Consider the following 13,671-nt stretch of genomic DNA (forward strand, 5'->3'; position numbering starts at 1 on the left):
GATCAATAATACATAGTGTCCTTTACTTAAATATACGTTCTCTTTTGAATTCACAAAACTGGTGTGTCTAATCCCTTGAACCATCATAGAATTTATCACTTTTACTTATAAGCTTTGAGCCCCAACAATCAAGATGCATTGCTGATGGCCATTGACTAAGTAGATGTAATAATTACTGATTTGTACCATTGATTAGTAGTAAACCATAACGGATTTGTTTGTTCAATACATATTCAGATGACTTGCTTTTGGCTATTTTCCTTTCAGTAGTTTTACTAAGTTCATGATTGTGTTCAGATGATCTTTAAAAATTTGAACATCCTAATATTTGTGAGTATTTTAATGCTCTTATCTCCCTAAATAACCTCACCATTGGAATTTATAGAGGATATTGTAGTGTGCAGCATGCCCAGAGTATCCGCTGCACTTCCAACGACGTTATGTTAAGAGAGGGCCATGAAATCCCTCGGATCAGTCGCTCTCATCTTACAGTACTAAGTATTTGGTGACCAGTTTAAAAAGAAAGGGCTCCAAAAGACAATTTCCAAAGTTCATTATGTCTGGGATTATTCTGAGATTTCAACAATTATTCTTGAAAATACCCATATATATGTCTCTATCTTTCTATATTATAGATGACTTTTGACCTCAAAAAGTTGATCCTCTCTCCTCATATAATTAGGACCTCTTCTGGTATTCATACTGATGAGTTCCAGTGTCTTCCTTCCAGCAGTAGTTGGTTACAGTTATCTAATGGCGTGGCCCCAGAGCACAGCACTGACAAATGAGCCAAGCCTTTTTTTTGACGTATGACAAAACAGGAGAAAATTAGAGGTGAGGCTGAGACACTTTAGGGGTAATTTTAACCCCCACCCCCTCACGAGGGGCGGGAGAAGGTCGGGGGTGGGGGGGGGGGGGTCGTTAAATTGGTAAAAATGTGAAACCCGACCCCAACCCTGCCACGGGCACGCCTGCTTCCGGTTTAACCGAGTAATCCGCTCTGGAGAGGCAGGTCCGTCGTTATAATATTTAAATGAGGCTCCCTTCCTCTGATTTTGGGAGCTATTTGAATTTAATGGCTGCGGGCTGGGTTTCCTAGGGTTCGGGAAACCTGGCAGCTAAAGGAAGGCGGGAGCTGCTGGATCCAGCAGGTAAGTGCTTTACCAGCACTGGCTGTGGGCCAGGAGGAGCAGGAGTGCTTCCCCCCGGTCCCTCAAGCAAATGCTCTGCTGCAATCTCTCCCTCCCCGCGATCAGATGACCCCCCCCCCACGATCTTCAGATACCCCCGCGATCTCTCTCTCCCCCCCGCAATCGACTGACCCCTCTCCCCGCGATTTTTAAACTCTCTCCCCCCATGATTTTCAGACCCCCCCGTGATCTCCCTCATTCTCTCCCCCTCCCCCCCCCCCCCCGCATTCTTCAGACTCCTCCCCCGCGATCTCTCTCCCCCCGGCGCAATCTCTCCCTTGCCGTGATCTCTCCCTCCATCCTCGCTGCCGAGCTCCGAGCCCCCCCCCCAACCAAACCCCAATCTTCTCTGATTGCCGGGGACCGTCCACAGCGGTCCCCACCTGTGGCCTTCTACCATAGGCTTTCCTGCCCGGCAGCCAGCCAGCCTCTTAATTTGGCCGGCTGCCGGGCGAGAAACGGAGTGAAAAAATTTTAATGAGGTCCTGCAGTTCAATTCCGCAGGTCCTCTGCCTTCCCGGTATTTCCGGGTTTCACGGCCGCTGACACCCTCCCTCCCCGCATCCCCGTAAGTATCGGGGCCTATCGGTTGTCAGGGCTTTTCCTGTGGACCAGGAATCAAACTGAAACTTATAAAAAGATGAGCAAATCCTAAGTTCACAGGGCAGAGGCAGAAAGTGCCATTTGTAACTAAATCATAAAGGGGGCTCAGGCCTTCAGTTTAGACACAGTACTGTGATTTAAATGTAAAACCTGTTAATTGAGTTCTCTTTTTTTTTGCTCTCCAACACTAAACGCCATTTCCAGCCAACAAAATATCCTGGCGGTTTTCTCCTCGGCCTTCGTTATCGCTGCCCTGTAGCTGGCCACTAAGACCTGCTTATGAGCAGGCTGAAGTTACTGACCCCTTAGCTTTGCTTACCCTTTCCCTTTGGGAAAATACAGGGCCTCTGCTTGGTTAGTACCCGTAACGATACAGCTGATATAGGAACACTCACTGTAAGGGGAACTGCAGGCTCAAACATGTAACCAGTCACTTTATGAAGCAGCCATTTGAAGCTCCGATGTGCTGCACCACCAGACTTTCCCAATAGCACCGATTGGCGAAGGAGAGATATTACTCAAGGAGATCCAGATAATGCCTCTTACCGTGGGTGCTTTCATCCACTGAGGAAAAAACAACAAACCTCATTACAGATGATTAATCCACAATCTGCCAGTTACTGAATCAATCAAGGAGACCCAGATAGGTTTTCCCTTCTCTTTCGAGGTTTAAAATAGATAACCCCAGGTTAGGTTCAGACTTGACATACCGGGCCTTTCTGCAGCTTAGAATTCAACTCTGGGCTTTTTAGCTCTACATAGAGTGAAAGGAACTGGACAGTATCATTCTTCATCTTGATAAATGAAATGCAGACTTGTGGATGAGTGAGTGTTCATATATATCCAGTAGCTCATAGTTCTGAACAAACATCATAGACAAATCTAGGTACTCACACCGTTATATTTAGAGATATACACAGTACCTGCCCAAATAATTACTGGGAATGACCAGGAAGTAGAAGTAATAATTTAGTATATGTCCTACACTATACTGCAGTGCAACTAATAGTGCAGTATTGGGTAGCAGACAAATTTCTTCCCATGATTTAGTCCAGTTTATCTTTCAGTAAGCATGTTTGTTCTATGCCATTTCCTTCAGCTAGAAAGACAGGGTTACCCAGGATGTGAATTTCTCTCTGATGACTCAGTGATTTGCCAATTAGGAGCAAGTTGTAGCAGGATGAGATGGCTTTCTTCAGCCATGTGTGCATCCTGTTCTGACCACTCCTCGTGCCAAACCCCAAGCTAAAAACATTTACTGCAAAATATGGAATGGATCAATCACAGTGCATAGGATAAATCAATCATAAAACATGGAGTGGGTATGTGTTACTAGACTTTCTTCTGTCTTTCGGATGAGATGTTAAACCGAGGCTCTGTCTGCTCTTTCAGGCGGATATAAAAGATCCCGTGACACTACAAGAACATAAGAAATAGGAACAGGAGTAGGCCATACGGCCTCTCGAGCCTGCTCCACCATTTAATAAGATTATGGCTGTTCTTCGACCTCAACTCCATTTTCCCCGCCCGATCCCCATATCCCTTGATTCCCTCAGAGTCCAAAAATCTACCTATCTCAGCCTTGAATATAATCAAAGACTGAGCATCCACAGCCCTCTGGGGAGGAGGATTCCACAGATTAACAACCGTCTGAGTGAAGAAATTTCTTCTCATCTCAGTCCTAAATGGCTCACCCCTTATCCTGAGACTATGCCCCCTAGTTCTAGACTCTCCAGCCTGGAGAAACAGCCTCTCTGCATCTACCCTGTCAAACTCACCTAAGAATTTTATACGTTTCAATGAAATCACCTCTCATACTTCTAAACTCCAGAGAATATAGGCCCATTCTTCTTAATCTCTCCTCAAAGGACAACCCTCTCATCCCAGGAATCAATCTAGTGAACCTCTAAGGCAAGTATATCCTTCCTTAGGTAAGGAGACCAAAACTCTACACAGTACTCCAGGTGTGGTCTCACCAAAGCCCTGTACAATTGTAGCAAGACTTCCTTACTCATGTACTCTAACCCCCATACAATAAAGGCCAACATACCATTTGCCTTCCTAATTGCTTGCTGTACCTGCATGCTAATTTTCTGTGTTTCATGGTCAAGGACACCCAAATCCCTCTGAACACCAACATTTAATAGTTTCAAGAAGAAGAAGAGCAGGGAGCAGGGGGAGTTCTCCCCAGGGTACTGGCCAGTGTTTATCCCTCAACCAACACCTAAAAACAAATGATCTAGTCATTTATCCCATTGCTATTTTATCCCTTGCTCTGCGCAAATTGGCTGCCGCATTTCCTACGTTACAACAGTGACTACACTTCAAACTACTTTATTGGCTGTAAAGTGCTTTGGGACGTCCTGAGGTCGTGAAAGGCGCTATGGAAGTGCATTCTTTCTTTCTTTCTCAAGAGAGTTTTATTTTGTTTTTCCAGGTTCAATAGTTTCAGACATTGTTATTATAGCCCTTCAAATGAATAACCATGGATAAATACAGGATGTGTATAAAGATTGGCATCAGTTAGGGTGTACTGATTAAATATACTTGGATCTTACCAGTTTGCTTGTATCTGTAGTAATAAAACAAATGAATCCTTCTGGATATTTAACTCACTTCCTGCTAAGATTTCTGAAGAGAGTTTCCTTTTGCTTTATTCTTCTGTTAAATAATCTTTTAACTGATTACATCAAAAGTTGAATATAAACGTGGGTGCTGTTAACCCTTAGACTGCCAGCAACGCTAAGGAATTCCAGTCATGGCAACCCATTATTTTAAGTAATAAAAACGGAAAATGCTGGAAACACTCAGCAGATCAGGCAGCATCTTTATTTCAGATTTCCAGCATCCGCAGTATTTTGCTATTATATTAAGTATTCAGCTCACACTGCAATGCTCAAACACCTCTAATTGTACAGCAATAAAAGGCAATGGATAGTCAAAAGTAGCTTTATATACTACAAAATTAAAACCCTTTTTAAAAAAAAAAGTTAAAATCTTTCCTTATTGCCCTCTCTTCTCCCATTCTCCCTCTTCTATTTTTATTATTTTAAGTTTATTTTTTTACTTTACTTCTAAATAGCATACTGTATTCTAACTACTCTACATCTTTTTTTCTTCTTTTTATTAAAATGCAAAATACTTTACGTAGCCTTTATCTCTGTCTCCCGGGTTGCACAAACCTTTTTGGAGTTGGGGCCCACATCGCAAAAATTGGGTGGAAATGAAGCATCAAGCTAAGAGTGCTGCTGCTCATCTGTGGTGCTTGCAGGCTGCTCACGTCTGGATGAGGTCACTCAAAAATTGCAAGTGAGAGAAAAACAAAAACGTAGGAAGGAGCAATTGTGAAAATTTGTTTTTAATGATCAAAAATGTTGGGAGCTTTCATTTGCAGGGTTTTTAATACTGTGCAGTCAATGACCTGAGTAGGTGCTGAGTAGGCAAAACTGTTCAGCTTAGCACTGATCTCTTGCCTGTCCCAACTTGTTGTGCTATCCTGAACCATCATCTGAACCAAGCAGTAAAACTCTGCTGCTATTGCACTGGGTGTACACATATATGTATGGTTCTATCATCGCAGATCCCTACTCTCCATAGGGCTCTTTCATTACTTCCAACTATCTTTGTATGTTCATGTTAGCGTATAGAATCGTAGAATCATACAGCGCAGAAGGAGGCCATTCGGCCCATCGAGCTTGTGCCAGCTCTCTGAAAGAGCTACCAAATAGTCTCACTCCCCTGCTCTTTCCCCACAACCTTTCAAATTATTCCTTTTTAAGTTATATATCCAATTCCCTTTTGGAAGTTACTACAGAATCTGCTCGCTGAGTAAAAAATAGTGTATATTAATGAGCCTTGTCACGACTCTGATATCTCATCCAATTGAATGAAATTTGCACCATCACGGAAATCAGTCATAAATTAAATTTCATTGGGAATGCTTAAAGATAAATTCTGTAAGAGTTAGTGGATCTTGAGTGCAATTTGGCATGTTTAAGGTCTGTCCCACTGCATGACAACATTGCAGTGCCAAACAGCCACCTCCATAGCTTTATGCTGGTGTACCACATTATATTACTGCGACCTTTTCCTACACCTATTTAACCGCACAGTCTGATAATCCTCGGAGAGTAACGAACAATTTTTAAAACACAGGCGAGAAATTCAGTCGAGACACTTCTGTTCAAAGGCCCCACGGACATGATATTTTATTTTTGAACAAGAATGCGGAAAGACCAAGATTCATATCGAAGGACAATCCATTTTCAGCATTTTATTTATTTATGCATTTTTGTAGTAGGTGAAATCAATTTCATTGATTCCACTTTTTATTCACTCCACACTACTACTTCCTGCTAATCACAGCAGCAGGAGGTAGGTGCGGGATGTGGAGGCTTCCAGCATTTGTAAACAAAGAGTACCATCAAGGAGCCCAACCTTGCCCTACACAAACAATGGAATCCTGTAAATGTATTATCATTGAAATGAGAGTTCTGACAAGTAGTACCCTTCAGTGCTAATCTTTGAAAATAGAAAATGTCTAAAGAAGTGCAGTATATTAAAAAAAACTTATGAGGAATATTAGGAGGCATGACTACATCAAACAAACTCTCCAAAACTTGCAGTGTGCTAACCTGTCGCTACTTGTCTTTATTGTCAGTTTTCATATAATTTTTTTGTACTAAAGGATGATTTTCAGCGGTGTGTCACCGTTCACTAAGAAAGTATTTTGTGGTTTCTTGTCAGCTAAGTCGTTGGAGCCTAGCCATGTGTAGTTCATATGGTTGACACATCCTGTGTAGAAAACCTTTGACTCTTAATTAACTGAGCTAGGCCTCACTATTTAATACCTCCTTTTTTTCCTTTTAAAAATGTGCCACGCTCTGCATATCCACTAAACTTGTGAGTTAACGATATGCTACACTCAAATTAGAAAAGCCATTGCGTTCAGCATCCCCAACTTCCCTGTTTTACATAAATACATGGCATGCATGCCAAGTGCTTTAAGCTGTCTTGACTGAATGAAATACTAAATAACAATGATTTGATGCAGGTATGTGCCACAACCTTTCTGGGTTGGCTGTGAGCTGTTTAGATAGGATGAGTCTTTGAACAATGACTAATCAAACTCATATGGGGGGGGGGGGTTTGTTGGGGGGGTCTTTCTTATCTCACTAGGTGGCAGTGTACGACTACATCTGGAATGATGAGCCCACCACAAACTCGTCCTGTAGCTGTGGACCCCAGGAGCGCAATCAAACCTCTGGATCAGAGGCTGGCTGCAGAGAGATCACCACTCATGTGTCTATCTACATCATACACCTCAGTGGCTTGCAAGAGCTGTACAGGCATTTCCTTCGGCTGCCTGATGGTGCCATCGTTGAGGTATTTAAAGAAAATATATTTTATAGACTCGTTTAAGGGTGTTACAAACTGGAACTTTAACCGATTAAGCCTCAAATATGTTGTGTGCATTTAGGTACGGACTGGTTTAATCAGACGTGTATTTATTTTTTCTCTTTGCACTGACACAACATGATAAAATATAATTTACATGAAAATAGGATGGTTGTCAAATGACATAAGTCAGACTCGGTCCTTACGAGCTCAAAAGAATATCTCCAGCAATCCATATTGTAGTTTCCCACCATTCATCTTCATTTTTTTACTGAACAGTAATGTGTTCCCATTGATTCTCTTTTCTTCCAAATTGTCATCAGTTTTGTGTTACACTTTTATTACTATCGATGAAACGTTGTGACATTGTTTCACCCAGTAGGCTACAGTAAAATGTTTTATCATGCGCAGTAAAATGCAAGTAATTTGTAACCTGAATTTTACGATCAGGAAAATGTATGAGGGTCATTATCCAATTGCAAATAAATATTTCTTTAAATTTATTCAGCTACAGAAGAGAGATTCTGGACATTTAAAGAAAAGGGACTGCTCTGTAATTTTAGGAGTAATAGAAATTATTAATTTCACATACGACTTTAATATCGGTGACCTGCTTAACACAACAATAAGGATAGTTCTTGCGTTCTGTAAGTGCAAGAGAAAAATAGATTGGATTTAGTAACACACTACAGTCCAGAACAGCATTTATATGAAAACCTGGGACAGTACAAACCACAGCATCTGCACTTATCCAAAGCATTTGTGATGCTCATTTCACAGATGCAACACATTTACCCTTTAATGCACTTTCACTCATGCAATTGAATGACTTGTACTGAGTTAAAAAATTGCACCATGTTACAAAAACGAGTGCAAAGACTTGTGCATTTCCCAAGGGATGGGTGGGGTGGGGGTGCGGGGTGGTTTCTGTGCAAACCCACTGCATCCAATTCCATTCCGGTTCATGGAACAGAATCATAGAATGGTTATTGTTAAACAACATTTTCCAGCAAATTGCAGAGATAAGACAAACTGAGTGACACTGGCTTTAAAAGTTGGCAGAAGTGTTAATGAAGTCTGAAACTAAAGATTTATAGCAATAATAAGTCACGTTCCTCATATGAAAACAGTCCCAGCAACGTTACAAGATCATTTTCATTACTCCTGGCATTTTTTTATGTGAGTTTTAACAATGTCCAGCACAGTCTCCTACAACTGGCACCTGCTGATCTGTTGCCCCAGATTGCACTGCACTATATGGGAAGGACCTGCTCTGAAACTAACGGAAATCTGGTCCTTAATCATAGAATTATAGAAAGGTTACAGCACGGAAGGAGGCCATTTGGCCCATCGAGTCCGCGCCAGCTCTATGCAAGAGCAATCCAGCTAGTCCCGCTCCCCTGCCCTTTCCTCGTAGCCCTGCAAATTTTTTCCTTTCAAGTACTTATCCAGTTCCCTTTTGAAGACCATGATTGAATCTGCCTCCACCACCCCCTCAGGCAGTGCATTCCAGATCCTAATCACTCGCTGTGTAAAAAAGTTTTTCCTCATGTCACCTTTGGTTCTTTTGTCAATCACCTTAAATCTATGTCCTCTGGTTCTTGACCCTTCCGCCAATAGGAACAGTTTCTCTCTATCTACTCTGTCTAGATCCTTCATGATTTTAAATACTTCTATCAAATCTCCTCTCAACCTTCTCTGTTCCAAGGAGACCAACCCCAGCTTCTCCAGTCCATCCACATAACTAAAGTCCCTCATCCCTGGAATCATTCTAGTAAATCTTTTCTGCACCCTCTCTGAGGCCTTCACATCTTTCCTAAAGTCCGGTGCCCAGAACTGGACACAATACTCCAGTTGAGGCCAGACCAGTGTTTTATAAAGGTTCATCATGACTTCCTTGCTTTTCTACTCTATGGCTCTATTTATAAAGCCCAGGATCCTGTATCCTTCTTTAAACGCTTTCTCAACCTGCCCTACCATCTTCAACAATTTGTGAACATATACCCCCAGATCTCTCTGTTCCTGTACCCCTTTTAGAATTTTACCCTTTATTTTATATTGCCTCTCCTCATTCTTCCTACTGAAATGTATCACCTCGCATTTTTCTGCATTAAATTTCATCTGCATTAAATTTCTCTGCCCAGCCTGTCTATATCCTCTTGAAGTCTATTAACGTGTCACACAGTACAACTATTATGGTTTCATCACAAACTGGGCATAATGAGAGCAAACAAAAAACAGTCCATTGTGTTGAATGCCATCTGGTTTGGTCTGGACCCCAAAAGATCTTCACCTGCCTTCTGGCCTGATCAAACCTCTGCAAAGGGGGACGACAGGTCCATTGAAAGTTTTTTTTGTTTTGGTGAGGATCGCTATAATCGAGCCAACAGCTGCCCTCTGCTGCTCTTCTGGCCTTACCCGTTTAGAGGGCACCCAAGATCCACGCATATTGGTTTAAAATGTGCCTAACCTGCTCCTGACCCGCAGATACTCTGCTGAAGTCAGCAGATCCTGGCGTTTACCCCAGGATCAAAGGCCTGCACATTACCAGGCCCACAAGCTTTTCAAATCCAATCTAAATGCTGTTACTCTTTAAAGTTCTGTGCTGCATTTTCTCAAAACATTGTCTCTTGCGCAAACTCATCTATAAAATTAAAAATGTTGCACTTTACCACGTGTCAGTAGGGTTGGCAAACTCTATTTGGATGTATAGCATTGACTGGCCACCACCGACCACCCCGCCCCCACGCTCCTGCCATTGGTCACCCCACGCGTTCATCCTTGCGAATACACTGTCTTCCCACGCCAATTGGATAGCGATCAGACTTTTTGTTATCCGATTGGATGATTCATGGCTCTCAGTCAAGCAGCTATTTTTACAATCTCTGACTTTTTTTTCATGCCCCCTCTGATTTTTCATCCGGGCTATTATCTTTAATTCCTGGAGACTCCAGGCCAATCCGGTAGGGTTAGCAACCGTATGTGTCAGCCACATCATACCTTTAAAGTCTCACACTTTAAAAGTGTTACACTTAGCATAACACATCTCAGGCCATCTCTTTCTGTAGGGAAAAAAATAGGAATTGGCTGAAATGAGGAATTAACTAATTACAATCTATTTCAATGACTTAGATGAGGGGACCGAGTGTAATGTATCCAAGTTTGCTGACAGTACAAAGCTAGGTGGGAAAGTAAGCTGTGGGGAGGATGCAAGAGGCTACAGAGGGATATAGACAGGTTAAGTGATTGGTCAAGAAGGTGGCAAATGGAGTATAATGTGGGGAAATATGAAATTATCCACTTTGGTAGGAAGAATAGAAAAACAGAATATTTTTTAAAAGGTGATAGACTATTAAATGTTGGTAATCAGAGGGATTTGGGTGTCCGTGTACACAAATCACAAAAAGTTAAGCAATTAGGAAAGCAAATGGTATGTCAGTCTTTATTGCAAGTGGGTTGGAGTATAAGAGTAAGGAGGTCTTGCTGCAATTATATAGGGCTTTGGTGAGACCACACTTGGAGTACTGTGTACAGTTTTGGTCTCCTTACCTAAGGAAGGATATACTTGCCTTAGACGCAGTGCAAAGTAGGTTCACTAGATTGATTGCTGGGATGAGAGGGTTGACCTATGAGGAGAGATTGAGAAGAATGGGCCTATACTCTGGAATTTAGAAGAATGAGAGATGATCTCATTGAAACATATAAAATTCTTAGAGGGCTTGACAGGGTAGATGCTGAGAGGCTGTTTCCCCTGGCTGGAGAGTCTAGAACTAGGGGGCATAGTCTCTGGATAAGGGGTCGGCCCATTTAGGACTGAGATGAGGAAAAATTTCTTCATTCAGAGGGTTGTGAACCTTTGGAATTCTCTACCCCAGAGGGCTGTGGATGCTCAGTCGCTGAGTATATTCAAGACTGAGATCGATAGATTTTTGGACTCTAAGGGAATTAAGGGATATGGGGATCGGGCAGGAAAGTGGAGTTGAGGTTGAAGATCAGCCATGATCTTATTGAATGGTGGAGCAGGTTCGAGGGGTTGTATGACCTACTCCTGCTCCTATTTCTTATATTCTTATGTTCTTATTACCAAACAAGTAATATCTCATTGACTAAATATGAAGAAAGCAAAAGTGGTTCAATTTAGTCAGTGATTACCAATGAAGAATAGGTAAACTGGAGAAAATCAATCAATTTTTCCTTAAAACTCCCATTGACTAAAGAGCAAAATGAATCATAATACCAAACAAATTGTCCAAATAATTTCTTCAGATAGTTTCCATTAGCAACTGTTAGAATTTTTAGCATCTGTTGACGAATTATGTATGTGTGTGTGAGAGAGAAAGAGAAAGACAGACGGACAGAGAAAGAGGCAACATGGAAGTAAAACCCAGAGTATACCACAATCCAGGCAGAAAACGTACAAGTGACAACTGTGAGGGCCAGCTTTTCCTAGAGTTTAAGCAGTTAAGTAAAAAAATTCTCAATAAATGCTGCTCTCTGGGATGAGTTTATTTTTTTTGTTGCGGAGACGGGCTGATCTTTGTGCCAGGGTCAGAGGGAGATATATCAAATGTTTTGACACTGACCTTGGACAATGTGGCCCCAGTCACTCAGTCAGACCTGGACTATGGCAACTGACCACTTGGTCAGCTGCTGGCCGTTAGAGACTTGACAATGGGACAACCGCCCTGAGCTGTGCTGGATCCGGAGTTTCAGCAAGAGCAACAAATCCACCATGAGAAGCAAGAGGGAGAAAAAAATATCTTTTATAATCATATAAATAACTCAGAAAAAGAACAAACATTCTGAAAAAGGTGGAGGGTAAAAATAGTGTAAATGCTGCAAATGCTCGCGGGAGGTAGAACTAAAATTAATACTTAATAATGTAAATAACTAGAAAGTTGGGGAGGGAATGCAAATCACCTGCATCTTAAGCAAGTTTTGTAGAGCAGTAGGTAAGTATTGCACAAATATTACACTGTGAGGCCTTTATGTTTCAGTATCAGCAAGTTATGTAGTACTTTTACTTCCGATTAGTCATGTGATGAGTTGCTTCAGTAACTTTACTGTGTAACAATGAGGGGTAATCTACTGTCAGGCTTAGGCTGCACCAGGGCTTCAATAAACATCAGAAAATTGGACTCTAAGGGAATCAAAGGATATGGGGATAGGGCAGGAAAGTGGAGTTGAGGTCGAAGATCAGCCATGATCTTACTGAATGGCGGAGCAGGCTCGAGGGGCCGTATGGCCTACTCCTGCTCCTATTTCTTATCTTCTTCTGTTCTTAAATGCATCCTGGTCTAGCTATTAGCACTGCCACGGGAGACCTAACAGTAAATGTTTGAAAAGCATCTGTAATATAGTTTGCACAAAGACAATTCGATCGCCCTCTCTTCTTTGGCCTGTGATATGTTCATCCTTTACAGGGAAAGCAGAAATGTTTATCAATTGGACTGTACAAAGCATGGGCGCTAACTTGGGCCGTGTAGCGCCCGTTGTTTCGGCGCTACACGGTCTCTCCGACATCCAAGATGGCGTCTTGGATGCGCCCGCACGTTTCCTGCGTGACGTGCACCAGACGCCATCTTGGTATAGGAGTTAGCGCAGGCGCTAATACCGGACGCTGCAAGTATGTAAAGTAGGGAGAAAATGGCTGCAGTCAGTGTGCAAAGCTGATTTAAAGTGATACACACCATTTTCAACCTTAAAGCTCAACTCAACGCACAGTCTCATCCCCAACCATCAAAACGTTTCTTACAGTGCCTGAAGGAACCCCCACCAGCACCATTTAAAGGGCCATGCAGGTGTTGCAGGTTAGTTGCTGGATTATTGCTTCTGGCTGCTGGAGGAGTAGGAAGTGTTTTTTGAAGCTCCCTATTCTTATTGATTGTTCCTACTCTACTTTTGAGAGTGCTTTGGCAGGTACTGCCTTACGTGTCGGAAAGTTACAATCCTGGTGGAACAACATTCCTGCCAATCATGGGCAGTCTGCTAGGGCTCCTGCTGGGCATTGAGCATGACTGGGAGCCTGCAAAGAGGCCACATGCAGCAGGTCAAGCTGCGAGGAGACGGAGGACAAGGAGGCGCAGGGCACTGAGCGAGAGGCCCCACCCAATGAGGGCCTTCCGGGATCAATTCTCTTACCTCAACATGACCAAGGAGAATTACATCCGACGCCTGAGGTTCACCAAGGAAGCTGTCACCGAGATCTGTCAACTGGTGCGGCCACAACTGCAGCCTCAGAGCAGGGCGAGGACAGCATCACCTGTGGCTGTGAAGGTCACCGTGGTGCTGAATTTCTACGGCTCAGGATCATTTCAGGCATCACCTGGCGACATGTGCAACATCTCGCAATATGCAGTGCAGTGCTGCATAAGGGAGGTCACAGACGCACTGTACCACATGAGGAACAGCTTCATCATCTTCCCTCTCAAGAGAACAAGCGAGTACAGGGGTTCGCCCGCATTGCTGGTTTCCCCATGGT

At 42.7% G+C, this 13,671-nt stretch overlaps 1 protein-coding gene across 1 annotated transcript in view; it reads left to right on the forward strand.

Annotated features, from left to right (window-relative positions):
- ofcc1 (orofacial cleft 1 candidate 1) overlaps positions 1-7,214 on the forward strand; it is a 149,234-nt gene extending 142,020 nt beyond the window's left edge. Inside the window, exon 12 of the mRNA XM_067977282.1 lies at positions 6,972-7,214. Within this exon, the coding sequence (XP_067833383.1) occupies positions 6,972-7,214 (243 nt within the window). The remainder of the gene's footprint in view (positions 1-6,971) is intronic.
- Positions 7,215-13,671: the final 6,457 nt, after the last annotated feature.

This window comes from Heptranchias perlo, chromosome 3, assembly GCF_035084215.1.
Source record: "Heptranchias perlo isolate sHepPer1 chromosome 3, sHepPer1.hap1, whole genome shotgun sequence".
In the NCBI taxonomy this organism is placed as follows: domain Eukaryota; kingdom Metazoa; phylum Chordata; class Chondrichthyes; order Hexanchiformes; family Hexanchidae; genus Heptranchias; species Heptranchias perlo.